The sequence below is a fragment of the Theropithecus gelada genome, chromosome 2, assembly GCF_003255815.1.
Source record: "Theropithecus gelada isolate Dixy chromosome 2, Tgel_1.0, whole genome shotgun sequence".
NCBI classification, from domain to species: domain Eukaryota; kingdom Metazoa; phylum Chordata; class Mammalia; order Primates; family Cercopithecidae; genus Theropithecus; species Theropithecus gelada.
The window spans coordinates 92,345,868-92,371,729 of record NC_037669.1 but is presented as its reverse complement, the minus strand read 5'-3'; the positions used below and the strand labels follow the sequence as shown (position 1 = coordinate 92,371,729).

Genomic DNA, 25,862 nt, shown 5'->3' with positions numbered 1-25,862 from the left:
TTTTTTTTTTTTTTTTTTTTTTTTTTTTTGAGACAGAGTCTCACGCTGTGTCACCCAGGCTGGAGTGCAGTGGCGCGATCTCGGCTCACTGCAAGCTCCGCCTCTCAGGTTCACGCCATTCTCCTGCCTCAGCCTCCGAGTAGCTGGGACTACAGGCGCCCGCCACCACGCCCGGCTAGTTTTTTGTATTTTTAGTAGAGACGGGGTTTCACCATGTTAGCCAGGATGGTCTCGATCTCCTGACCTCGTGATCCACCCGCCTCGGCCTCCCAAAGTGCTGGGATTACAGGCTTGAGCCACCGCGCCCGGCGCCTCTGTCTTAAAAAAAAAAAGAAAAAAAAAAAAAAAAAGTATCAGGCCCACACGGCTACCACTGTTCTGGGTAGCCCACTAAGGACCAGTGCGTAAGCAGGCTTGCACAGCTGTTTGTGATACTGGCTAGAGCTATGGCTGGGGCAAAGCCAAGATCCCATTTTCCCCTCCCTAGATCCCATGGGAGAGAAAGACAGGCAATACTCACCAGTGGGCTTCTTGGGCAGGAGCGTGGAGGGGCTCCTACTGCTTGGGCCAGTTGAGGCAACAGAGCTAGCTGTTGTGGCTTTTGAGACAGTTTGAGTGCTCTTGGATCCAGATCTGGAGGCCGGGGCAGAAGCTGGCTTGGATGGTGAGGCCCGCTTCTCAGGAGCCTTTGCATCTGCAATGGGCTGGAAATAGGTAAGTGGGAGTGAGGCCTGCAGGTCAGCAATAGCCCCAAGGAGTCACGCTACAAGATGCTTCTTTTTTTGTTTGTTTTGTTTTTTTGGAGACAGAGTCTTGCTCTGTTGTCCAGGCTGGAGTGCAGTGGCATGATCTCGGCTCACTGCAGCCTCCACCTCCCGGGTTCAAGCAATTCTTCTGACTCAGCCTCCAGAGTAGCTGGGACTACAGGCGTGTGCCACCACGCCCAGCTAATTTTTTGTATTTTTAGTAGAGACAAGGTTTCACTGTGTTAGTCAGGATGGTCTCGATCTCCTGACCTTGTGATCCACCTGCCTCAGCCTCCCAAAGTGCTGGGATTACAGGCCTGAGTCACTGCACCTGGACACAAGATGCTTCTACACAAGCATGTACCAGAGAACAGGAGGTACTGTGGGTTCAGCAGCTACTGACAGGAAAATATATATGGTTCTAAGAGCAAAGTCCTCCACATAAAGCAGCAAACTAGCCATGCAGGGTGCTGTGTAATCTGAGGACATGCAACAGAGAGTAAAACTACTTCAATCCAACCTGAGCCAGTGAGAATGAATAGCCCTGAAGGGTACATTACCACAACCTACATCTGCCTCCAGATCTACTGCATTATATACTTATATATATATATGTATATATGCATATATATATGTATATATGCATATATATATGCATACACACACACACATATTTTAATGTAACCTCTGTAGAAATGCCAAAAATACTAATGTATTTAATGTAATAAAATCTAATGTATTATACTTGACCAAAGATTAAACACATACACAAACAAAAACTAAAAATTATGTTCAGTCAAATCAAGCTGTTCTTTTGGCTAACACGCACCTATAGAATGCTGAACAGGACTGAGCAGAAAGATGGAGAGGCCACAGGCCAAATCTGGGCCAGAAGTGTGAGCTGCAGCCCTACTCCAGCAAATCACTGAGCCTCTGAGCTTTATTTCCTCATTGGGATAAAGAGATTAGAATGGAGGGTGATGAAGGACCAGCTCTGATAATATGTGATGTCAGGGAATAAAGGAGGAAAGGTCTCAGCACAGAGACGATGAGAAGAGGCAGCCTGGGCAACAGAAGGGGTAAAGAGCACTGATACCACAGCTACGGTCCGAGAGCAAAAGGGAAAAAGTCTCTCAAGTGTAGATGCTTGGCATCTGGACCACTCTAGTTCCTTTTACATGGAGGCTGGGAATGACGTCTCTAGTGAAGAAGGGAAACAATCAATTTAGCCTGGTTTCTATGGGGATAGGGGATGAAGACTCTATTTTGATAAACAAATTACCACATTACAAAAGAGAGTACGCCAAATCACAGACACAGTGGGCTCAGCTCTCTTGCTCCAAGAGAAGTGGCTATAAAGAGGGCAGTATGGAGGTAGAGACAAGCAGGATATCGTTAAATGGAAAAATCAGCTAAGGAAGTACTTAGAAATTAAGGGCTGGCATCCAATCAAATAAAGTGTAACTCTGCAAATGTAGGGTAATGACGATTTCCACAAATAAAGGCCCTAAGTACGGTGTGAAGAACTCTAAGGCTGGAATCAGGGGACGTGGTTCTGCTTCCAGCTCTGCTGGAAACACGTAGGATTTTGCGCAGAGGGGTTCCCTTTCCTATCGCTCTAAAATTTGAGGACTACACCAGATGCTCTCTGGGAAGTGCATCAAATTTTTAACACTATGACTATTATTCAGAACAATCTAGCATAGTCTTATTATTTTGCTAGTAAGGGTAATAATGATAAAATAAGTTAGAAAAAAGTTATGTGGGATAGAAATCTCAAAAGGATGTTGCATCTTTTAGATGTCAGGCTCCTGGTTTCAACGACCTGCAGAAGTTAACTGGAGCTATTCTGCTGTTTCCCAATTTACATTTTCTTCTTTGCCAGAATCATAATCTACTTATTTTTTTCTGTATAGGTTTTTCTCTGTCTCTACAAATCTTTCTACCAAAATAAAGTGCAGATGAAGAGGCCACTAGCCAAATCTGGGTTAGAAGCCCGAGCTGTATTCCTGGTTTGGCCCCTTAATTCTAAGAGTGTTATTGGGCAAATTGCTGGGCCTCTCTGAGCTTTATTTCCCATCTGGATAAAAGAGATTAGAACAGGACTGGCGCGGTGGCTTACGCCTGTAATCCCAGCACTTTGGGAGGCCGAGGCAGGCGGATCACTTGAGGTCAGGAGTTTGAGACCAGTCTGCCCAATGTGGCGAAACCCCAGCGCTACTAAAAATACAAAAAATTAGCCAGGCATGGTGGCAGGTGCCTGTAATCCCAGCTACTCAAGAAGCTGAGGGAGGAGAGTCACTTGAACCCGGGAGGCGGTCCAGCCTGGGCAACAAGAGTGAAACTCCATCTCAAAAAAAAAAAAAAAGAAAAGAAAAGACATTAGAACAGAGGACCAGCTTTACATGCCTGGCTAGATTTTATCAATCTGTTTCTTATCTAAAAGACAAACATTAATAATTACAATGCAGATCACCCGTTTAGGTCAGCTATATCTTGAAATGCTGTCTAAAAGGTGAATGGCAAAAGGCCATAAAAGAACAGTGATAGCCCTGGGCCTCAGCACTGGAGTCAGCTCCAGCCTCAGATACTGGTTCTGCCATTTACTAGCATTGGACTTTAGGAAGTTTATTTAACTGAGCTTAAGCTTCCTCACCTATAAAATGAAAATACTGATACCTATGTCATGGGTGATTGAGAGAATTAAGAGTTAATGTATACAGGCCAGGCGCGGTGGGTCACGCCTGTAATCCCAGCACTTTAGGAGGCTGAGGTGGAAGGATCACCTGAGGTCAGGAATTTGAAACCAGCCTGGCCAACATGGCAAAATCCCATCTCTACTAAAAATACAAAAATTAGCCAGGCAAGGTTGTGGGTGCCTGTAATCCCAGCTTCTCAGGAGGCTGAGGCATGAGAATTGCTTGAACCTGGAAGCCGGAGGTTGCAGTGAGCCCAGAGTGTGCCACTGCACTCTAGCCTGGGTGACAGAGCAAGGCTCCATCTCAAAAAAATAAAAATTTTTAAAAAGTTCATGTATATAAAGCAACTAGTACAGTACATTTCATTTATATGATTTATTATAGAGTGAAACTTCACTAGACACCTCTCCTTCCTACACTCTCCTCTGTCACCCCCTGCTGCTGCTGAATAAGCATCAGGGAGGACCTGCGGCCAGGACTCCAGGCACCTCCCCTCTGCCCTCTTATTCAAACCTATTGTTTTCTAAAGATCAAGAAAAGCAACCGACTAGATAAATGAGGATCAGAGAGAAAGCTTTATAAGATTTTATCGTTACTAGTTGATGAGAGGATTTCTCAGTTTCTTGGCCAGGGTTTCAGCCTAGACTTCAACTCCTAGGTTCCACAGTTTTCTTCACAATATTAAATTAAAAACTGACACTTTAACATGGGAAACTATTTTGTACCATGAATTTAAAGAGTACTATCAGGCTGACCTAAAGGCCCTTCTCAAATAAGACAAGATGTTAAGAAAGGCAGCCATAGCCTCCACTATCCTCTCCTCCTGGAGCAATTCTGTAACGCTATGTGCTCCAAACGCTGCTCCAAATGTGACCGGTTTCTGGGCAATACAGAAACCGTGGGTGACCTGGAAAACTGGATGACTTCAGAAGTAGCTCAGTGAGAGGTGGCCTAATGCCCAAAGCAAAGTAAGTTATCACATCATGCTGGAACATGCTGAGATAAGCGGGAAGAGCTAGTTATATCACAATAGTAATGGATAAAACTTCCACAGGATAACGGAAAGACAAAGAATTACATTTGATGTGGGAATTATACCAAGAAAGAATATCTAATTGGTATGTGGAGTAGAGGAAACTGGTTAATAAGTGCTTAAATAGGTAAAGAGTAGGTAGTTAAGAGAAAGGAGGAGGAACCTAAGTAGATGGAGTATTACCTCCAAACAGGGCAGGGAAAGGTAAAAGCATAAAAGGGCTTCAAAATGTTAATGGCTGCATCAATGGGCCCCAAATTGATTTCCTTTTCTTTTTTCTTTTTTTGGCTGCTCTTTGTGGAGCAGGGTAACCCATAGGCAGTGCACCCAGAGTAGCCACGCCAATTTTCAAATCACCCTCTCCCCCATTTCCCTTGCCTTCTCCCAATTCCACCAGCCTGATTCTGTTGCCTGTTAGCAACAAGAGTCTATTTGTCACTCAGAGGGGAACAATTTTCCTCGGCACAGTAGTTAGGTGACCACTTACCTTTGGCTTCACGTCTTTTGAAGGTAAGATGGAAGGCCTGGCAGAGGCGACAGCAGGGCGTTTGGGTGGGGCAGCTGGTACTAAGCCTGAAGCAAGGCTCATGGGTTTTTTATTCAACCCACCACTGGTGGTGGGAGCTGGCTGCTTAGGGAGAGAAGTGGGCTGTGTTTTGGCTTTCGATGTTGAAGTCTTTGCAGGTTGAGTGGTGGCCAAAGGCTTTAGGTTGATTGTTGTTTTTTTTATTTTTTATTTTTATTTTTTAAAGGGCAACATCAAACACACAGAAAAGAATAAAAACAAATTAAAAAAGTATAAATTGCACAATTCAAAGTAAAATTATAAGCAATGAGGATAGATGCAACTTAAAATTAGCATTTCTTTCTTCTGAGCTCAACAAATAATGGAATGAGATCAGGATAGAGAAAGTGAGTGGGGAATAGTTTCTTTTTTTTTTTTTTTTTTGAGACGGAGTCTCGCTCTGTCGCCCAGTCTGGAGTGCAGTGGTGATGTCAGCTCACTGCAAGCTCCGACTCCCAGGTTCAGGCGATTCTCCTGACTCAGTCTCCCAAGTAGCTGGGACTACCGGCATGTGCCACCACGCCCAGCTAATTTTTTGTATTTTTAGTAGAGACGGGGTTTCAAGGTGTCAATGGTCTCATCTCCTGACCTTGTGATCTGCCTGCCTCAGCCTCCCAAAGTGCTGGGATTACAGGCGTGAGCCACCGCGCCTGGCCTGGGAATAGTTTCTTAATGTTAGTGGCACAAATTCTGGCAGTTTGGCACCTGAAGATTTAATTCAGTAAAACAATTACTTAACTCTTAATAATTAACTAACTTTTTGGTGGCTAAAATAATTCTAGAAGAAAAGCATCAGGAGATGATTGAGCCATTATTAGCTGTATTTTTTTAAATAACTTTTTAAGGCCGGGCGCGGTGGCTCAAGCCTGTAATCCCAGCACTTTGGGAGGCCGAGACGGGCGGATCACGAGGTCAGGAGATCGAGACCACCCTGGCGAACACGGTGAAACCCCGTCTCTACTAAAAAATACAAAAAACTAGCCGGGCGAGGTGGCGGGCGCCTGTGGTCCCAGCTACTCGGGAGGCTGAGGCAGGAGAATGGCGTGAACCCGGGAGGCAGAGCTTGCAGTGAGCCGAGATCGCGCCACTGCACTCCATCCAGTCTGGGAGACAGAGCCAGACTCCGTCTCAAAAAAAAAAAAAAAAAAAAAAAAAACCAAAAAAACTTTTTAATTTTTTGAAGACCCTGGACAACATGCTGAAACTACCTGTACCTTGATGGGACAACAACAGCCACAGCCTACAGTGTGGCTTTGGAACTTTGCAATAAGTACTAGTTATGCATCTGAAGCTATACGATCCACCTTCAAAATCTGCATTCTCTTTTCGTGAATGGAGATCTCAGAATCTTTTTTTTTCTTTCATGTAACACTGAGATAATAGCAAACAATTCGGAATTTCAGAATATTTTTGCGATTGTCCTTTTGGTTGTTGTTAAGGGAAGCAGAAACAATCTCTATAGAACTTTTTTTTTTTGAGATGGAGAGCAGTGCAGTGGCATGATCTTGGCTCACTGCAACCTCCAACTCCTTGGTTCAAGTGATTTTCTGCCTCAGCCTCCTGAGTAGCTGTTACAGGCATGCATCACCACGCCCAGCTAATTTTAATATTTTTAGTAGAGACGGGATTTCACCATGTTGGCCAGGATGGTCTCCATCTCCTAATCTCGTGATCCGCCTGCCTCGGCCTCCCAAAGTGCTGGGATTACAGGCATGAGCCACCACGCCCGACCTCTACAGAACATTTTTTACAGATATGTAAGATAATAGGGTCAAAGGCTGAGATTTTAAAGTTGGTTTAGGCCACTATGGTAAATGAGAATACAAGATATTTTCTACCAAACATGAGGAAGGACAATAATAGCTCAGAAAAAAGAAATTTCATTCGTGATTCAAGCAATAATAGCAGAAGATACTCTTGTTTAAAAATTATGGCAGTAGAAGATAACCACCATTCTGGCACCTACCTTTGTTTTCTTCTCTGGGCTTGGTGGGAGCTCCTTGTTTGGTGGGGTGGTGATGTCATTTCCGGTCCCACTCACAGCAGGCCTTCCTTCTTCTGGCCTGGCTATTCCTAAGGGGAGAGGGTGGGTGGGAATTGTGCTAAGCAAACATTTTTTCATACCCATTTTGAAAATACAAGGTTTAGCAAAGACAGACCACTAACTAGCACTTCATTCTGAAAAAAGTCCACAGGGTTGTGCTGCTGAAATGTGGACAAGACTCCCAAGTTCTCATTGTGATGGAGGACAGTTTTAGATTCCTCAGATTCAGGGAGCCTGACCCTGTGGAAAAGCAGTCTAAGTGGCACATGCACAAATGATCAGTGGAAAGAAATGGTCCTTTAAGTTTGGTTTCCCTTCCCTAGAGACCAAAGGGACTCTGTCTTCCAACCACTAGCTCTCCATGCAATAGGACAAAAACCTCTTCTACCAGTCTATCTTTGGAATAAAGGTTGCTGTGAGATGGGATAAGAGCCAGAAGATCATTCAATGACTCCCTTTCCTTCCTTTCCCTATAAAGAACCACTTTATGGAGGATGTGAGATTAACCTGATCTAGTTCTAACAGTGACCCAGATTTCCAACAAGGCCGAGGAGACCCATGGAACCAGACTCAGGGCCAGAAATAAGTCTCCTACCTAAGGCAACATAGCCTCCTCTCTGTGGAGAGGTTACTTCGGATTTCAACAGTACTATAACTGAGAGCATTAAAATACCGTGAAATACATAACCTTGCTGTGGGGAAGGCCTTTCTAACTGTTACAAGGTCAAGAGGCCACAAAAGATAAGTTTGACTAAAGAAAAATAAAAAACTTCAACGTGGCAGAAAACAAAATAAGACAAAACACTATAATAAAAGTCAAAAGGCAAATGACAAACAGAAGAACTACTTGACCCTCATACCAAAGACAAAAAGCTTAGTCTATAAATTACTACCACAAATCAGTAACTGCTACAAAGGCCAATAATCCACTGAGAAAATGACCAAAACAATATGAACAGACTTTATAGAAAAGAGATACAAAGTTTTTTGAAACTACGAAAAGATGTACAATGTTAAGTATAAGAAAAATAAAAATTAAAACCCCACTGAAATGCCATTTTTTTGAGACAAAGTCTCGCTCTGTCACCCAGACTGGAGTGCAATGGTGCGACCTCGGCTCACTGCAACCTCTGTCTCCCCTGTTCAAACAATTCTCCTGCCTCAGCCTCCCAAGTAGCTGGATTACAGGCATGTGCCACCACACCCGGCTAATTTCTGTATTTTTAGTAGAGACAGGGTTTCACCATGTTGGCCAGGCTGGTCTCAAACTCCTGACTTCAAGTGATCCACCCACTTCGGCCTTCCAAAGTGCTGGGATTATAGGCTTCGTGAACCACCATGCCTGGCCTGAAATGCCATTTTAACACTAACATATTGTCAAAAGTCCTAAAATTTTAAAATAACTATTGAGAATAATATGGGGAAATATACTTGGGAGGTATGTGAACTGCTATGATCCACAGGCAGGGCTGCCTGGCAGTGTCATTTTCTGAAAATTACAAGGACAGACAAATTCTAATCCAGAAAACCAATTTTTAGTAATTTATCCTAGAAGTGTATTTACACATCAGCAAAATAGTAAATGTGCAAGGTTTCTACCAGATCATTGTTTCTAAAAGCAAAAGAACAATCCAGAGGTCCGTTAATAGAAAACTGGTTATTATGGTAGAAATATCAATGTAATCTCTGAATGTGAAAAAATAAAGCATGGAGAAATTCTTTTATGATTACTATGCAATGGTCTCTATTAGAAAAAAACAACAAAGCATAAGTATAATGTGAAACCATTGGTCTTGAAAAGGGATGGGGGAAAAGATATTGCAAATACACTTGTATATGCATTTTAAAAGAATCTTTGAAAGGATTGTAATTAAAGAACATTTTTGAGGGAAAGGATGGGACACAAAACTGGGGAGGTTAGGAGGCTTGAAACTTTGAGAAATAATGACAGATTCACAGGAAGTTGCAAAGAAATACATAGGGAAGGTCCCTGTGTACGCTTTTACCCAGTCTCCCCAAGTGTTGACATCCTGCGTAAATACAGTATACTATCAAAACCAAGAAACGGAGACAACCCACAGAGCCTACTCAGATTTTTCGCTTTACGTGCACTCATTTCTGTGTGTGTGTTTGTGTGTTAGTGTGTGTAGTGCTATGCAACTTTATCAAGTGTAGTTTTGTGTAACCACCACCACCTCAGCCTCCTAAAGTGCTGGGATTACAGATTACCTGGCCTGGAGTGGCTGGTTACAATCAATAGGGCTCCTTCATGTTACCCCTGAATATGAATATCTACCCCATCCCCTTTCCTATCCCTAAATATATGGCAACTACTATGTTCTCCATCTCTATAATAACTTCCAGTACACTATATTTAAAAGTAGATATCCTTGCCTTGTTCCCAATCTTAGATAGAAAGCATTTGCTTATTCACCATTAAATACGATGTTAGCTGTAGGCGTTCTGTAGATGCTCTTTGTCAAGTTAAATTTAAAGTTTCTCTCTATTCCTACTTTGCTGCGAGTTTTAACATGAATGGTTATTTGATTATCTTAAATGATTTTTCTGTGTTTACAATTTATTTTCTTTAGACTATGATATAACAGATTACTTTTTTTTTTTTTGAGATGGAGTCTCACTCTGTCGCCCAGGCTGGAGTGCAGTGGTACGATCTCAGCTCACTGTAAGCTCTGCCTCCCGCCATTCTCCTGCCTCAGCCTCCTAAGTAGCTGGGACTACAGGAACGCACCACCACACCCGGCTTTTTTTTTCTTTTTGTATTTTTAGTAGAGACGGGGTTTCACCGCATTAGCCAGGATGGTCTCGATCTCCTGACCTCGTGATCTGCCCGCCTCGGCCTCCCAAAGTGCTGAGATTACAGGCGTGAGCCACCGCACCTGGCCGACAGATTACTTTTGATTATTGCACTAACCTTGTATACCTGAAATAATTCCAATTTCAGTTTTTTTTTTTAAGAGATGAAGTCTGTCGTCTAGACTGCACTACAGTGGCGTGATCACAGCTCACTGCCACCTCGAGCTCCTGGGCTCAAGAGACCCTAATGCCTCAGCCTTCCAAGTATCTGGGACTACCGGCACGTGCCACCATACCAGAATAATTTACAAAAAAACATTTTTTTGAAGAGATGGAGGTCTTGCCATGTGGCCCAAACTGACTGGTCTCAAGCAGTCTTCCCACATCGGCTTCCCAAAATGCTGGGATTACAGGCATAAACCACCATGTCCCATCATAATTTCAATCTTTTCAATTGATTAAAGTTGGTTTTATGACCCAAGATCCATCTTGGTGAGTGTTTAGGGGACACCTGGGAAGAATGTATATTCTGTGACTGAGTGGAATTTCTATCAATGTCTATGAGATTTTGTTGTTTGATGGCACTGTTACATCTTTACTAACATTCTGTCTAGTAGTTCTATCAATTGTTCACAGTGGGACACAGAAGTCCCCAACTGTAATTGTGACTTTGTGTACTTCTCCTTTTAGCTCTGTCAGTTTTTGTTTCACGTATCTTGACACTCTTGTTTCTGGGTGTGTATACATTTAGAACTGCTAAGTTTTCTCAGTGGGATTGATCCTTTCTTCTTTTCTCTGACATATACTTTGTCTGGTGTTAGTCACTCCAGGCCAGGTAATCTGTAATCCCAGCACTTTGGGAGGCTGAGGCAGAGTATCACTTGAGGCCAGCAGTTTGAGACTAGCCTGGGCAACAAAGTGAGACTTCCTCTCTACAAAAATCAAAAGAAAATTAGCGGGGCATGGTTGTACATGCCTATAAGACTCAGCTACTTGGGAGGCTGAGGTGGGAAGATTGCTTGAGCCCAGTGAGTCAAGGCAACAAGAAAAAACAACTCTCTCTCTCTCTCTATATATATATATACACACACACAGACACACACATATATATACACACACACACAAAAAATAATCATTATATATAGCTATTGTTACTTTAAAAAATTAACATATTTCTTTCCATCTTTTAACTTTCAACCTACCTATGTCCTTATGTTTGTTATGCATCTCTTGTAGACAGCATATACTTAGGCAATTTTTTTTTTCTTTTTAAGACAGGTGTGATCATGGCTGACTGTACTCACTGTAGTGTCTACCTCCTTGGCTCAAGCGATCCTCCTACTTCAGCACCCGAATAGCTAGGACCACAGGCATGTGCCACCATGCCCGGCTAATTTTAAAATTATTTATAGAGATGGGTTCTCCCTGTGTTGCTCAGGCTGGTCTCGAATTCTAGGCTCAAGTGATGCTTCTGCCTCAGCCTCCCGAAGGGATTACAGGCAGGAGCCACTGTACCTGGCCTACTTGAGACATTTTTTAAAAAAAATCTACTTTTCCAATCTTTGTCTTTTAATTGTAGTACTCAGACCATTTGCTTCTAAAATAATTCCTGATGGTCAGGTACTGAATGGATGGTCAGGTACATCCATTCAACACTTTGGGAGGCTGAGGTGGGCTTATCACCTGAGGTCAGGAGTTGGAGATCAGCCTGGTCAACAGGGTGAAACTTCATCTCTACTAAAAATACAAAAATTAGCCGGGTGTGGTGGTGGGCGCCTGTAATCCCAGTTACTTAGGAGGCTGAGGCAGGAGAATCACTTGAACCTGGGAAGCGAAGGTTGCAGTGAGCTGAGATCACACCACTGCACTCCAGCCTGGGTAACAAGAGTGAAATTCCATCTCAATAAATAAAAAATGAAATAAAGTAAAATTATTACTGCTATGTTAGGGCTTAAGTCTGATGTTTTATTTTTTATTTGTTCTCTTTTTCATTTCTCTGTTTCACTTTCTTGCCTTCCTGTTGGTTACCTGAACATTTTTAATCTTTTTAATTTCCTTTTTTCATTTTTTCAAATTACGTCTCACCCAAGGTTACCTGAACATTTTTTAGAATTCTATTTTTATTAAAAAAAAGTTTTTTAGTATATTGCTTTGTATATAGTTTTCTTAGTGGTTGCTCTAGGTATAACAATATACATACAACAAACTGGTATCAATGTTCTACTACTGTTTTTTTCTCTAGAGATGGGGTCTCACTGTGTTGCTCAGGCTGGTCTCAAATCTGGGCTCAAGTGATCCTACTATCTTCAGCCTCCTGAGTAGCTGGGGCTACAGGTGCACACCACCACACCCAGCTATGTTTCACTACTTTGAGTGACCTACTGGATGGAACCTTACTTCCATTTAGGATCCTTTATTTTCTCCCTACTTTAATTTTTTTTAAAGACAGAGTCTTGCTCTGTTGTCTAGGTCGGAGTGTAGTGGTGCAATCTCGGCTCACTGCAAACTCTGCCTTCTAGGTTCAAGTGATTCTCATGCCTCAGCCAACCGAGCAGCTGGGATTACAGGTGTGCACTACCATGCCTGGCTAATTTTTCTTTTTATCTTTAGTAGAGATGGGGTTTCGTCATGTTGCCCAGGCTGGTCTCGAACTCCTGGCCTCAAGTGATCCACCCACCTTGGTCTCCAAAAGTGCTGGGATTACAGGTGTGAGCCACTGCGCCCAGCCTTAAGATATGTCTTAAGTGTTTCCTCTTCACAGATTAAGCACTACATCAGATAGTATTACAATTTGTGCTTCATATATGATTTATGATTTTAAAAAATTCATGAGGAGATAAGTCTATTATGTTTCCTTTTTTTTTTTTTTGGAGACCCAGTTTCGCTCTTGTTGCCCAGGCTGGAGTGCAATGCCGTGATCTTGGCTTACCACAATCTCTGCCTCCCGGGTTCAAGCGATTCTCTTGCCTCAGCCTTCCTGAGTAGCTGGGATTACAGGCATGAGCCACCATGCCCGGCTAATTTTGTATTTTTAGCAGAGATGGAGTTTCTCCATGTTGGCCAGGCTGGTCTCGAACTCCCGACCTCAGATGATCCGCCTGCCTCAGCCTCCCAAAGTGCTGGGATTACAGACATGAGCCACCATACCTGGCTATTTCCATATTTTTACCCATTCCATTGTTGTTCTTTTATTTTCTGAAATTCCAAGCCGCCTTCTGTTACCATAACTTTTTTTTAATCTTTAGCCATTCTCTAACGGTATATCTACTAGCAACAAATTCCTAGTTTTCCTTTATCTAAAAATGTCTTTTTTATTTATTTCCCCTTCATTCCTGATGGATTGTTTTACCAAATAACTTGCAGTTGACAGTTCTTTTGACACTTGAAAAATATGCCACTTCTTTCTGCACTCCCCAGTTTCTGATAAGAAACAGGCTGTCATTTAAATTGCTGTTTCCTCAGCACCATAAGGAAGGTTAAAAAAGAAAATTGCTGTTTCCCTAATGCATCATATCTCTTTGCTTGTTTTTTAAATATTTTTGTCTTTAGTTTATAAAAGTTTAATTATGAAAAGTCATGGCATGGATTTCTTCGCATTTATTCTATTTGGTATTTGTTCAGTTGCTTGAATCTATAAATTTTGCCTTTTGTCAAATTTGGGAAGTTTGTAGTCATTATTTCTTTGAACAGTTGTTTAGCCTTGCATTCTTGCTCCTCTCCTGCGATTCTGATGATACATATGTTAGATCTTTTGTTATTGTCCCATGGGTTTGAAGATATATTTTTTCCTTGTAGACCATTTTTTCCTCTGTTGTTCAGATTGAATAAATCCTATTGATCTGTCCCCAACTTCACTGATTCTGTCCTCTGTTATCTGCAGTCTGCTGCTGAGCCCATATAAGGTTTTAATTATTGTATTTTTCATATCAACAATTAACATTTGGTTCTTTTTATGTAACTTCTATTTCTTTGCTGAGGGTTTTAGTTTTCATTTGTTTCGAGAGAATTCATAATTGCTTGTTAAAGTACTTTTATGATGGCTGCTTTAAAATTCTAATTTTGTACTTTAGCATGCAATCATCCTGTTTATATTATTTATATTTAGTCTACAGGTTATGACTGTAGTTCTGATGACAATTTGGTTTCTAGAGTCCTTGCAATGCAATTATGGCCTATTGTGTTCTGGTTCTGCTAAGGTTCTAACTAATCCCTTTTGGTACTGCCTGAAAGGGCTGTAGGGACTTACCTGGGCCACCCAGTGTCAGCACATAGGGGCTGAGTGATGCTGGAACCATAGACTAGACACAGCTTCCTCTGGACTGCTCTCTGGCTGCCTAGGACAGGCAGACCTCCTGTTTGATCTCTGCTGGGGTTGCTGGGAGCAGGAAACACCTACCTTGGGGGCTTTCTCCTGCTAAGGGGAAGGAAGTAGAGGTTTTGAAACCTACGAAAGTCTCCTGACACTGGGTAGAGGATTACAAGACACCAGGGCTATAGAAGCCACTGGTGCTGTTACCTGGTAGGGGACAGGGGACAGGCCTCCCTGCAGTTGCTGGTGATGTGGGTGGATCGGGCCTACAGCTTCTGCTGAGTGTGGAGTGGACAACAGGAAGGCCCTTATGGGCTGCACTGACACTGTACCTGCAGGCAGACTGAGCCCACTATTGGGGATGGGTAGTGAAATAGGGCTCACCACTAGGTCTTTGCTGGTTTTTTTTCTTTCTTGCTTTTTTGGCAATAGAGAACAGATTTTATTTGTTTTCTTTTTTTTTTTTTTTCAGTCTATGCTTGTTGTTAATTCCAGGTTACAGGCCTCTCTAGTTCCCAGCCAGGGATATGCAGGAGACAAAAAGAAAACCCAGGGGATGGGTGCAGTGGCTCACGCCTGTAATACCAGTACTTTGGGAGGTTAAGCAAGGAGGATCACTTGAGGTCAAGAGGTCGAGGCCAGACTGGGCAACAGAGCAAGACCCTATCTCTATCATTAATCAATCAATCAACTGATCAATCCCAGGGAATTCACTGCACTGTCATACCTCAAGTCCTGAGATCCCTACCAGGTTTGCCTTCTTTCTACCTCAAATTCTTTTATGGAATTATCTTCAATTATTTCCAGAGTATTTAGTTGTATTTATAGGGAAGGAGCAGAAAACAATGAGTTGATACCATCTTGTCTTGGTAGGAGGTTTTCTTAATGAAGAGCACTTTGTACTTTTTGATGTTTGAACCATATGTACTTAGAGTCAAAAACTGAGCATTTTTATAGTTTTAAAATGTAATGGGAAAAAACCATAGCCAACAACTGCGCAAATTTGGTAACGCCTTTGTTCTACAGCAAGCTCAAAGAAGATCTTATTTGTGTAACTAGCTGCCATTGGCCCCAGACCCGATAAATATTTTTCAATAAGTTCAGCATTTTCAGTAAACAACATGAATACTTCATAAAGTTGCATTGTCTATGATATAGGCATGCAGTAACTCAACCTGTACAAATAAATGTAACCGCATAAGCAGAAACTGCTTTCTCTCTCCCAGATGGTAGCTCTCAACAAACTCCCTCCCTTGTCTCATGGATATATCAGGCAACTTCTTTTTTGTTGTTTGTTCTGAGACCTGATCTTGGTCTATCTCCCAGGCTGGAGCACAGTGGCACGATCTTGGTTCACTGTAGCCTCGTCCTTTTGGGCTTGAGCGATCCTCCCATCTCAGCCTCCCAAGTAGTTGGGACTATAGGTACGTGCTGCCATGCCCACCTGAGTTTTGTATTTTTTCTTTTTTTTTTTTTTTTTTTTCTTTTTTGAGACGGAGTCTGGCTGTGTCGCCCAGGCTGGAGTGCAGTGGCCGGATCTCAGCTCACTGCAAGCTCCGCCTCCCGGGTTCCTGCCATTCTCCTGCCTCAGCCTCCCGAGTAGCTGGGACTACAGGCGCCCGCCACCTCGCCCGGCTAGTTTTTTTGTTAGAGACGGGGTTTCACCGTGTTCGCCAGGATGGTCTCGATCTCCTGACCTCGTGATCCGCCCGTCTCGGCCTCCCAAAGTGCTGGGATTACAGGCTTGAGCCACCGCGCCCGGCCTGTATTTTTTCTTAGAGATGGGTTTTTTGCCATGTTGCCCAGGCTGGTTTCAAACTCCTGGTTTCAAGTAATCTGCCTGCCAAGGCCTCCCAAAGTGCTGAGATTACAGGCATGAGCCACCAAGCCCAGCTATCAGGCAATTTCTAGAGACCACAATCTACATATCCCCAGAGTTTCACAAAAGAATGTGTGAAGTGGGCCAGGCGCGGTGGCTCACACCTGTAATCCCAGCACTTTGGGAGGCCAAGGCAGGCGGATCACGAAGTCAGGAGATCCAGACCGTCCTGGCTAACACGGTGAAATCCCGTCTCTACTAAAAATACAAAATAAAAATTAGCTGGGCATGGTGGCGGGTGCCTATAGTCCCAGCTATTTGGGAGGCTGAGGCCAAGGAATGGCATGAACCCGGCAGGCGGAGCTTGCAGTAAGCGGAGATCGTGCCACTGCACTCCAGTCTGGGCGACAAAGCGAGACTCCATCTCAAAAAAACAAAACAAAACAAAACAAAAGTGTGTGAAGTGGAACTCATTAACTCCTTCACTGAACTGTGCTCTTCTGTTGGGTCTTTCTATTACCTATACTACCACCAGCTGGGAAAACCAGGCTCACATCACAGCATGACTGTCAATTCTTTTTTCTCACACACCACCCACATTCCAGTTTCACTTTATCTTCACCTGTTATATTTCCCCTCTCATGTCCTCAGTGTTTCATCTACCACTACCTGAATCAAATTTCCCTAACAGGACTGTCTGCCTTCAACTCTTGGTCTTCCAGTTCATCACACTTACTGACAGCAAGTCAGTCTACCTAAAGCTGACCTGGAGCTACCTTATCTGCTGTCATAGGCAGTCACCACAGTTTCAGAACATGGTAGTAAGCTTTAAACTTTTCAGTGGGACATTTGAAGCTTAGCAAGACTGGATTCCAAACAACTTTCTAGAATTTTCTCCCATTATTTCTTGCCACATATGTAAAGATGGCTTTGGAATATTTCCTTAACCTATCCTCTCTTCTCTAGAGAAGCCTCAAGATGAATGAAGCGGGTGGGTCTAAATGACTCAGATTGGTTAAGAAGGCTATGGGACCTGGTATACAGTTGACTGGACCAAGCTGAGCCAATAAGATATAATTATTCAGTCACTGTCAGTACAGACAAAGACATGGAAATTACAGTCATGCAACATTGGAACCCTGACATATATGGTGGTAACAAAGCTGGCCACGGAGCTCAAACCATGGCAACTCAATGCTATTCTGTCCTGGCAGAAAGAGTCACAAGGGAAGCAAAAAGAGATGACAGAGGAAATACAGATTTTTAAAGGGAAGAGAATGGAGCACATGTGCAGGGAGAAGCAGAGGTCCCAAGAGAGATATACACAATGGTGGCAGCCTGGCCACATTCCCTATGACTAGATGCCCTGAGATTCCTCCATTGTTCTTTTACCTAACATGAGCTGTCTAGGCTTCATACCTTTGCTTATATGAGTTCCCTTGCCTGGAAGGCTTTCCCTCTGCATTGTTTGACATGCCAGGGTTCCAAGGCCCACCTCAAATGTGACTTCCTCCAAAATGTTTTCACGATTCACAACCCTCCCACTGCCTCTTAGCCCTCCAACTGGATCGAAAGTTACTTGAGGATAAGGACAATTTCCAGTGCCTAGACAGTGAATGCAAATGGTAGGCATGTTAAATGAAACAATCTTCATATGAAAGTTGCTTGAGGATAAGGACAATTTCCAGCTCCTAGATAGTGAATGCAAATGGTAGGCATGTTAAATGAAACAATCTTCATATAAAAGTTTTACCTACAGAGTGGTTAACAGAGTCAGCATTTAAACTTTTATCAGGGTGAATGGATCGGTGGATTTGTCAGTCATCTGAAATTTTTTTCTATTAGCACAAACTTCTGTTAGTGTGAATTAGAAAGAACTTGTTCTGAAACAAAGTCTTCACTCATGATCACCTAGAAGGTATGTGGTACTGAACAAAGCACCTGGGGATCAACAAAAAGATGACAAAGTCCTGTCCAGGAGGAGCTTACAGTTCTGTCACAGCTAGAAGGAAGCAACAGCATGGGACGCCTGAATGCTTGTGATCCTGGAGTCATAAGAAATCAAAGAGGAACTATTAAACTTCTCTGCCTCCATAAAAAAACATGTTTATCTCCATAAAAAAACATGTTTTTTATCTCCATAAAAAAACAAAAACCCAAAACATCTGTATGTCTTCTACTTACCACTCCTCTAGAAAATACCATTTCTTACTTTCAAAGAAAAAAAGTAAAATTTTATAAAAATGTACTGAGAGTAATAAATATTAGAGAAAACAGGTCCCAGGAAACAAGACTATTTTTTTTTAAACAAGCAAAACACATGTTTTAAATCCCCATTTACAAGCTCCTGAATTATGGCCCTTTGTGCTCAAACTGGACTCAGAAAAATGCAGGCTTTTTCAGACCACCACAGTAACAGCTGTGGGGGGATGGGAGATGGGGAAGAAAAGGGCCAGGAAGAAAGACACAAAAGGCAGTCACAAAGACCGCAACATTTAGCTGTTTATTAGGTTGCAAGTCTCTCCTCCTCTCCCCGTTTTCTCTTTCTTCTTTTTCTCCCCACAAATCCTCTCAAAACACACACAAAAAGAGAACACTAGAAGCAAGATTGGGTCAAACATGAAGAACACAGAAAGAATATTAAACAGCTAGCTTTAAAGGGTTCTTTTTCAGTTTGAACAAAAGTAAAACATTCTCAAAAGCAAAACAGAAAACAGAGCTTCCATCCAGATCGTGCAACTTAATGAGAGGAGGTTAGTGCTGATAAACCCATTGTGAATCTATACAAAGTGACAGATTTTCAAGCAAGGAAATCAATCATTTGCGATTGGAGGATTTAGAGCTCAGGAATCATCTGGTTCAAACCAACCGGGAGCTGAGGGCTGGGTGGATGGGGGATGGGTTGGACAGGGTGACATGAGGTCAAGAAAGGGGCTCTAGTTTTTATGCCCACCATTCTCTGACCCCATTCCACCCCGAACCCACCTACTCAATTCACACTATCTGTCATGCTAGCAAGACATTCGGCTTGACCCTGCAAGATTCACTTTGTTCTCTCTCTTTCTTGCCTCACTCCCAGCAAGCTTCTAACACAAGGGAATTAAGCTTTCCCCAGGCAGTCACAGAACCAGGCTGTAAAAAGCTGCTTAGTGCTCTGCTGGTAATCTGTCACTTTGGTTCCTTCCTTGCTGTCTGCTTGTTCCCAATGGAGGCAAAATTTAGAAACATACCATCACGTGGGGGCTCTTCACACAGAAACGATGGAGTGCTCTGGGTTGCAGTGACCTCAATTTCTTTCTTCCCTGCCAGAGCTGTCTGTCCTGGCTGTTTCTCTCCTCGCTGGCAGACCTGGGAGCATGAATCAATTCTAGTTTCACTAATATCTTCCTGCCCTTTTTCCTTGCTGCTTCCTTCAGGAATCTGCTCCAGCTTACTATGGAGATATAATCCAGCAGTGCCGAGTTCCTTTTTCCCAGAGTTGCTGCTGCTGTTGCTGAAGTGGGCCAATTCTTCTCTCTTCTTGGCCACTGGTTCCTCGCAGATGAAAGGAGGTATCTCTTTAGTAGACACGATGGGCAGTTTCCCAGGGCTCAGTTTGTAGCTAGCTGTCTGTTCCTCACCCACAGTCATGGAGCGCTTCATAGCAGGAGCTCCCAGTTTCCCAGGCATAGGACTAGACATTGGGCTACTAGGGGGAGGCAGCAGGCCAGAAGAAGGCTCTTCTCGGGCAGGGAGTTCAGGGTACTTATCTGCAAGGTTGACAGCTGGGGGAACTGAGAGGTGAGAACATTCAGACAGGGCCCTGCGCACTGTCTTCTTCTGCTGTGGGGCTTGGTTGAGCACAGCTTCCTCCTCGGTAGAACTCAATTTCTCCAACTCTTTATCATGGTCTCTGATGTGAGAGCTTGCATTCAAATGTTCCTGGGTGAACACCATAGTGATTGGTGGAATGGTGGTGGGTGAAGGCTCAATAATGGGGGCTGGGTGGGCTAGAGACACCAGGAGTGGGGACTCACATTTCAGCTGCTCAGAGTTATTTACCACCCCAATCACTGGGCAGCCAGGGATGATGCTATTCTTCATCTCTCCCGGAGTTGCTTCCCTTGAGCCCAGAGGGCCTTGAGCCACTGGATGAAAGTTGGGGTTCCAAACACTGGTTTCCTGCTCCTTAGCATACCTGGTACGGATGTCAGCAGCCCCAGGGAAATCCAGATCTGACTGGCTCTTGGTCTCTAGTCCATTCTTCCCTGCCACCTTCCCCTGAACTGGAATGGTTTTGTTTTTGTCTGGCCCCTCTATGAGTCCCAGATGGAACTCGGAGGTCTTCTGGTGTACCGAGTTCCCCTCCAAGGGATGGTAGGTCTCTGAAATCACATACCTGCTCTCAAGGTGACCCGAGGCTGCTTGATAGTCCGTGTCCTGCACTTCAATGCTGAGCTCTTTGTCTAGCTTCCCCTCAAAAAAGCAGAGCTTATTCTGCTCCAGGAAGCTGGCATTCTTCACAAGCCCATCTTTCGGTTGCCCGTCCATGCTGACATTCAGCCCAATTTCATTCAGTTTGCCCTCTGTCCTCTGCCATTCGAATCCGGCTTGACTGATTTCTTTTGGGGAGTCCATTCGGCACTCCGCAGGCTTGCTCTTACTGAGCTGACCGTACGCGGCAGTGAGAGAGGCTGTCTGCTTGTCTGAGAGCGACATCGTCTCTTCCACTGCTCTCCCTGCTTTCGCTCCTGGAGCTCTAATACCACCTACGATCACACAGAGCTTGCAGTGACATCACACCAATTCCCCAGTATTCATGACAAAATTCACCTCTCCCTCAATGCCCCTCTCTCCTCAAGCAGTTGGGTATTAAATGTACTTACAAATGTGAAAGAAAGAAAGGAAGGAAGAATGAATGAAAGAGAAAGAAAGAACCTGCTGCTTTCTGCACAATGAAGTGCTACTGTTAATCTGAGAATGTAATTTCCTGTGAACTAGCACTCTGTTTAGATCTGCAATTTAAAACACGGTACGGTGCCAATCCAAGCACTAAGGATAGTAATTATTTTGGCTTTCACTGATATAGATATGTGTATACCCACACACTCTCTTATCTGATATCATGCCCACCCTTCCACATTCACCCACTCAGAAAACTGTTTTAAAAATAACCGAGACTCATTTGCCAATCCCCAGCTATAACCCCCGAAGAAGAATCCAGGAAATTGTTCAAAATTGGACTAAAAAAAAAAAAAAAGCCCTACACCTTAACATAGTATTAAAATTACAGGCATTCATTCTCAGAGGAAGAGTGGGTTTGCTGTCATAGCAACTCATCAAATTCACTTGAAAGCTGACTTGAGTGGGGTCCCTAAAACCCAGAAGAGCTCCATCCATAGCTCTGCATAATGGAAGAGTTTAATAAAGGGTTCATTTAAAGACTTCAGTGATCAGGGCTTTGGGGATAGGTATTCTAATTATAAGAAATTTGTGTGACAACAAACGCCTGATGCATTTACGCCTGTCCCTGCCCCCACTTGGTTCCTTGGATGAGGCTGGGTTGCTCCCTCCACTACCAGCTACCAGCCCTGCTCTTTCCAGCCTAATGATCTGTTAGGTGTCATGTGAACACACTGGGGGCAGTTCATCTTTCTCTGACCTCCAGACTTAGGGACTCTAACAATTGTAGCTTGGAGTTTTCCCCACCCACCAGAGCCTACTGCCATTTAACTCAGCATGGTCCTTTGCTGCCCTGGGCTTTGAGCTCACAAATTATATATTCAAGCTGAAGGACCCATAAAACAAAATTGTGGGAAAAAAATTATACTGTAAGAACAGGCTATGCTCTTACTTTGAACAACGCTGATTTTTCTTGTCTAGCTGTAAGTTACTGTCTTGCACTAACGTAGCATATTGGAAATATTCTATCAGAAATCCAAGAGAAGTCTTTTTCCAAGATGAAGAAAAGATTTAGATTGCTTTTTTTTTTTTTTTTAAAGGCCATTTGCCATAAACTGCAATGATTTGATTACAGTTTTTAAATGCCTTTGGAAAAAAGGGCAAATTAAGACTGTTCTTTGGTCTATAAAATGTAAAGAAATTACCAAGGTCTGCACAGGAAAGCTTGCTAAACTGTAGCCTCTGTCCCCAATAACTCACCTTCTCCATTCATACCACTCAAGTTCCCAACAAGAGTGCAGGGATCAACCATATATCCTGTTTGCATTACCTTTAGTACCTGACACAGGGCTACATTCATGATCATGAGTGGCAATGTTGCAATGCTGAAAAAAAATATAAATTTCCATTTACCTCTGTCCTGAACATGAACTGAGCCTCATATACATTTCTTCCCCTTGATCTTGACCTGTTTAGTAGCAATACATGACAAAGCACGATACAGATTAATTGGCAAGGAACCTGGTTTCTATACTCTATGGCAAAGATGTTGCTGAGGAAAAGGAAGTGAGGTATAACAAAATGAAGAATGCCAGGAGAATCATGATTCTAATTAGTAACAAGAAAAAATATGAGGCAAGATTGGATACAGAAAGGCCACGGTAACAGAACACGGTTGAATTATCGCTTTCTTATCTTTTTTATACATATAATTGAATAATCTAATTAAGTATGTACAATATGTGATGAAAATTATGAAAGTCTGGAGGTGGCTGGGTGCCATGGCCCACACCTGTAGTCCCAGCACTTTGGGAGGCTGAGATGGGCAGAATGCTTGAGCCCAGGAGTCTGAGACCAGCCTGGGCAGCATGGCAAAACCCTGTCTCTACAAAAAGTACAAAAAATTAGGTGGGCATGGTGACACAAAATTGCGGTCCCAGCTACTCAGAAGGCTGAGGTGGGAGAATTGCCTGGGCCCAGTAAGTCAAGGCTGCAGTGGGCCGTGATCACATCACTGCACTCCAGCCTGGGTGAGAGGAAACCCTGTCCAAAAAAAAAAAGGTCTAGGGGTGGGGAAGATATTGTTGCAATACAGTGCGAATATGCCAGAGGAAAACTCTGGAAAATACCTTAGAAATCAGGTAAGCTTCAACAACCCCATTCTCTCAAAACTAGTCACCCCCTACAAATGACACACACGTATACATCCTCAATTTACTGACATGGTGGGGAAAAAATTAATTTGGCTTTGAGTCAGAAGGCCAGATTTTAAAATCTGTGTCACTTAATAGTTAAAGAGTCTTAGAAATTCATTTAACTGCTCTTAGCTTCAGTTTCTTCCTCTATAAAAGGAGGGGAATCTTTAAGGTGCTCTCGGATTCCATTTTACCACTTTCACATCTGAAGTTGAAACAGACATTCAAGGAATCACAGGCCTGCTGCTATGTCCAACTCACAATGTGATTTCAACTTGGGGCTCCACTAGGCAGTACGTTCAGTAACCTTTCTGTCTCATGCGAGGGTGCAGCCTATTGGCAGAGGCATGACTGGGTGTGGTGGATGCTGCAGCATGTCTGAAGAAAGTGGTAGTTGGCCCTTATATTCTGAAGAAGCGGAAAATACCAAGGCAAAGAACAAGCATAGAAACTTGTTCCTTATAGCCAAATTATTTTTAGTTCTGGCTAGCCTACCCAGACCCACTTCACCAGATCCTCCCTGCCCAACAGCTAAGGCAGTAAGTAAAATTACAGTTCTCTGCTACCTTCAGATATCACATATTCTGCCTCAGTAATTCTATCCACAAACAGCAGACTGCAAAATGTGAACCAGCCAAAAGACCAAGAGCAGAAACCAGAAGAATGAAGCTAGCCAGGCACAAAGGAGTGCGTATTCCAGACTACAGTTCATACTGTGTAGATCAGAAATGTGGTCAACCTGAAAAAATATAATTATGAGGTCCACATCTAGCAACTAGGCCAAGCACTGGCTTCATAGTTACAAGGCTCAGGAGACAGAGAGTTGAAAGAGGCAATCTGGGGAGGGGGGTGGTCAGGGCCAAGAAGTTCAAGCCCATAGAAGGGGCGAGTACCCAAGACATCATGCCAGCCAGATGCTCAGGCATACAGATAAGCTTGGTGGTCACCCAGGGGTCTGACTACAACAAAACACATAGCCGTGAGAATTGAGGGAATATATATAAAAAGCATTTGACAAAGTAGTTAAAACACAGAAATACATAATGTATCTACTGATGCTAGCTTTAAAAAAACAACCAAGAAGGCCAGGCACGGTGGCTCACGCCTGTAATCCCAGTTCTTTGGGAGGCCGAGGCAGGCGGATTGCCTGAGGTTGGGAGTTCAAGACCAGCCTGAACAACATGGAGAAACTCCGTGTCTACTAAAAATATAAAATTAGCTGGGTGTGGTGGCGCATGCCTGTAACCCCAGCTACTCGGGAGGCTGAGGCAGGAGAATCGCTTGAACCCGGGAGGCGGAGGTTGCAGTGAGTGGAGATCATGCCACTGCACTCCAGCCTGGGCAACAAGAGTGAAACTCCATCTCCAAACAAACAAAAAAACAACCAAGAAACTGTACATATGTATATGAAGTAGGTTTTCCTACTCCCTACAGGGAATCTGAAGTGTAGTAGTAATAACAACAACAACAACAACAACAACAACAAAAACAACAAAAGAAAGAAAGCCTAAGTCCCTGGACTGGAGAACTGCTACATTCTGATAAAGATAGACAAAAACAAAACAAAACAACCACTACTACTGACAAGAAACAACATATGAATCGTAACTGCAATCACTAACAGATAAGAGAAAAAGAAAAGCTAAATTTCAAAATCTGGGGCACTGCCTAAGGAAAGGAAATAACCTATTCCCTGAATCCTTTTTAGGACAAGGGTCCATTATATCCATCAACAGTACTGCAAAGACACTAAAGTATGTGTGACAGTACAGTCAGAATGCTGGGGCTTCCCTAACAGATCCCTCATTTTACAGAGGAATAAAATGGGGTCCAGAGAAAAAAAGTGGTTTGCCCATGATCAAATGGTGAAAACTTAATGGAAAAGCCACAAAGAAGATGCTAGGTTTCTGACTGCCAGTCTTCCCAAACCGCTGAGCAAAAATTAATCTTAGTCACTAGATGACTCTCCTTTTTGATGTATCTTTTTTTTTTTTCCGGCTAACTACAACCTCTGCCTCCCGGGCTCAAGTGATTCTACTGCCTCAGCTTCTGGAGTAGCTGGGATTACAGGCCAGCACCACCATGCCCAATTAATTTTTGTATTTTTAGTAGAGACAGGGTTTCACGACAGGGCTCAAGGCCAGGCTGGTCTTGAACTTCTGATCTCAGGTGATCTGCCCAACTCGGCCTCCCAAAGTGCTGGGATTACAGCTGTGGGCAGTGCTGCCCGCCCAATCTATCTTTTTTTGTGATAATTGAAGTACTTCAAACTTTAATTTGGAATTATAATTTAGCTCTTTTGTGATCAATTCAAAACTCCCAAATTAATACACAGTATGCATACACATGTGTATGTGTGTGTGTTTAGGGGAGCAAAAGCGAGTTTGAAATAAGGGAGAAAAAGAAGCAATGCACTTAGTTTCAGTGTTTACCTTATATCTTAAGAACGGGCTTGTTGGCCGGGCGCGGTGGCTCAAGCCTGTAATCCCAGCACTTTGGGAGGCCGAGACGGGTGGATCACGAGGTCAGGAGATCGAGACCATCCTGGCTAACACGGTGAAACCCCGTCTCCACTAAAAAATACAAAAAAAAAAAAACTAGCCGGGCGAAGTGGCGGGCGCCTGTAGTCCCAGCTACTCGGGAGGCTGAGGCGGGAGAATGGCGTGAACCTGGGAGGCGGAGCTTGCAGTGAGCTGAGATCCGGCCACGGCACTCCAGCCTGGGTGACAGAGCAAGACTCCGTCTCAAAAAAAAAAA

The 25,862-nt window shown here is 43.4% G+C and overlaps 1 protein-coding gene across 3 annotated transcripts in view; it reads right to left on the bottom strand.

The window, feature by feature from the left end:
* MAP4 (microtubule associated protein 4) overlaps window positions 1-25,862 on the bottom strand; it is a 236,396-nt gene that overhangs the window by 21,204 nt on the left and 189,330 nt on the right. For all 3 annotated transcript variants that reach the window (XM_025377042.1, XM_025377043.1, XM_025377044.1), the window contains 3 exons: window positions 7,010-7,116; window positions 4,966-5,181; window positions 521-704 (listed from right to left, as the gene is read on the bottom strand). In XM_025377042.1, the coding sequence (XP_025232827.1) occupies window positions 521-704; window positions 4,966-5,181; window positions 7,010-7,116 (507 nt within the window). The remainder of the gene's footprint in view (window positions 1-520; window positions 705-4,965; window positions 5,182-7,009; window positions 7,117-25,862) is intronic.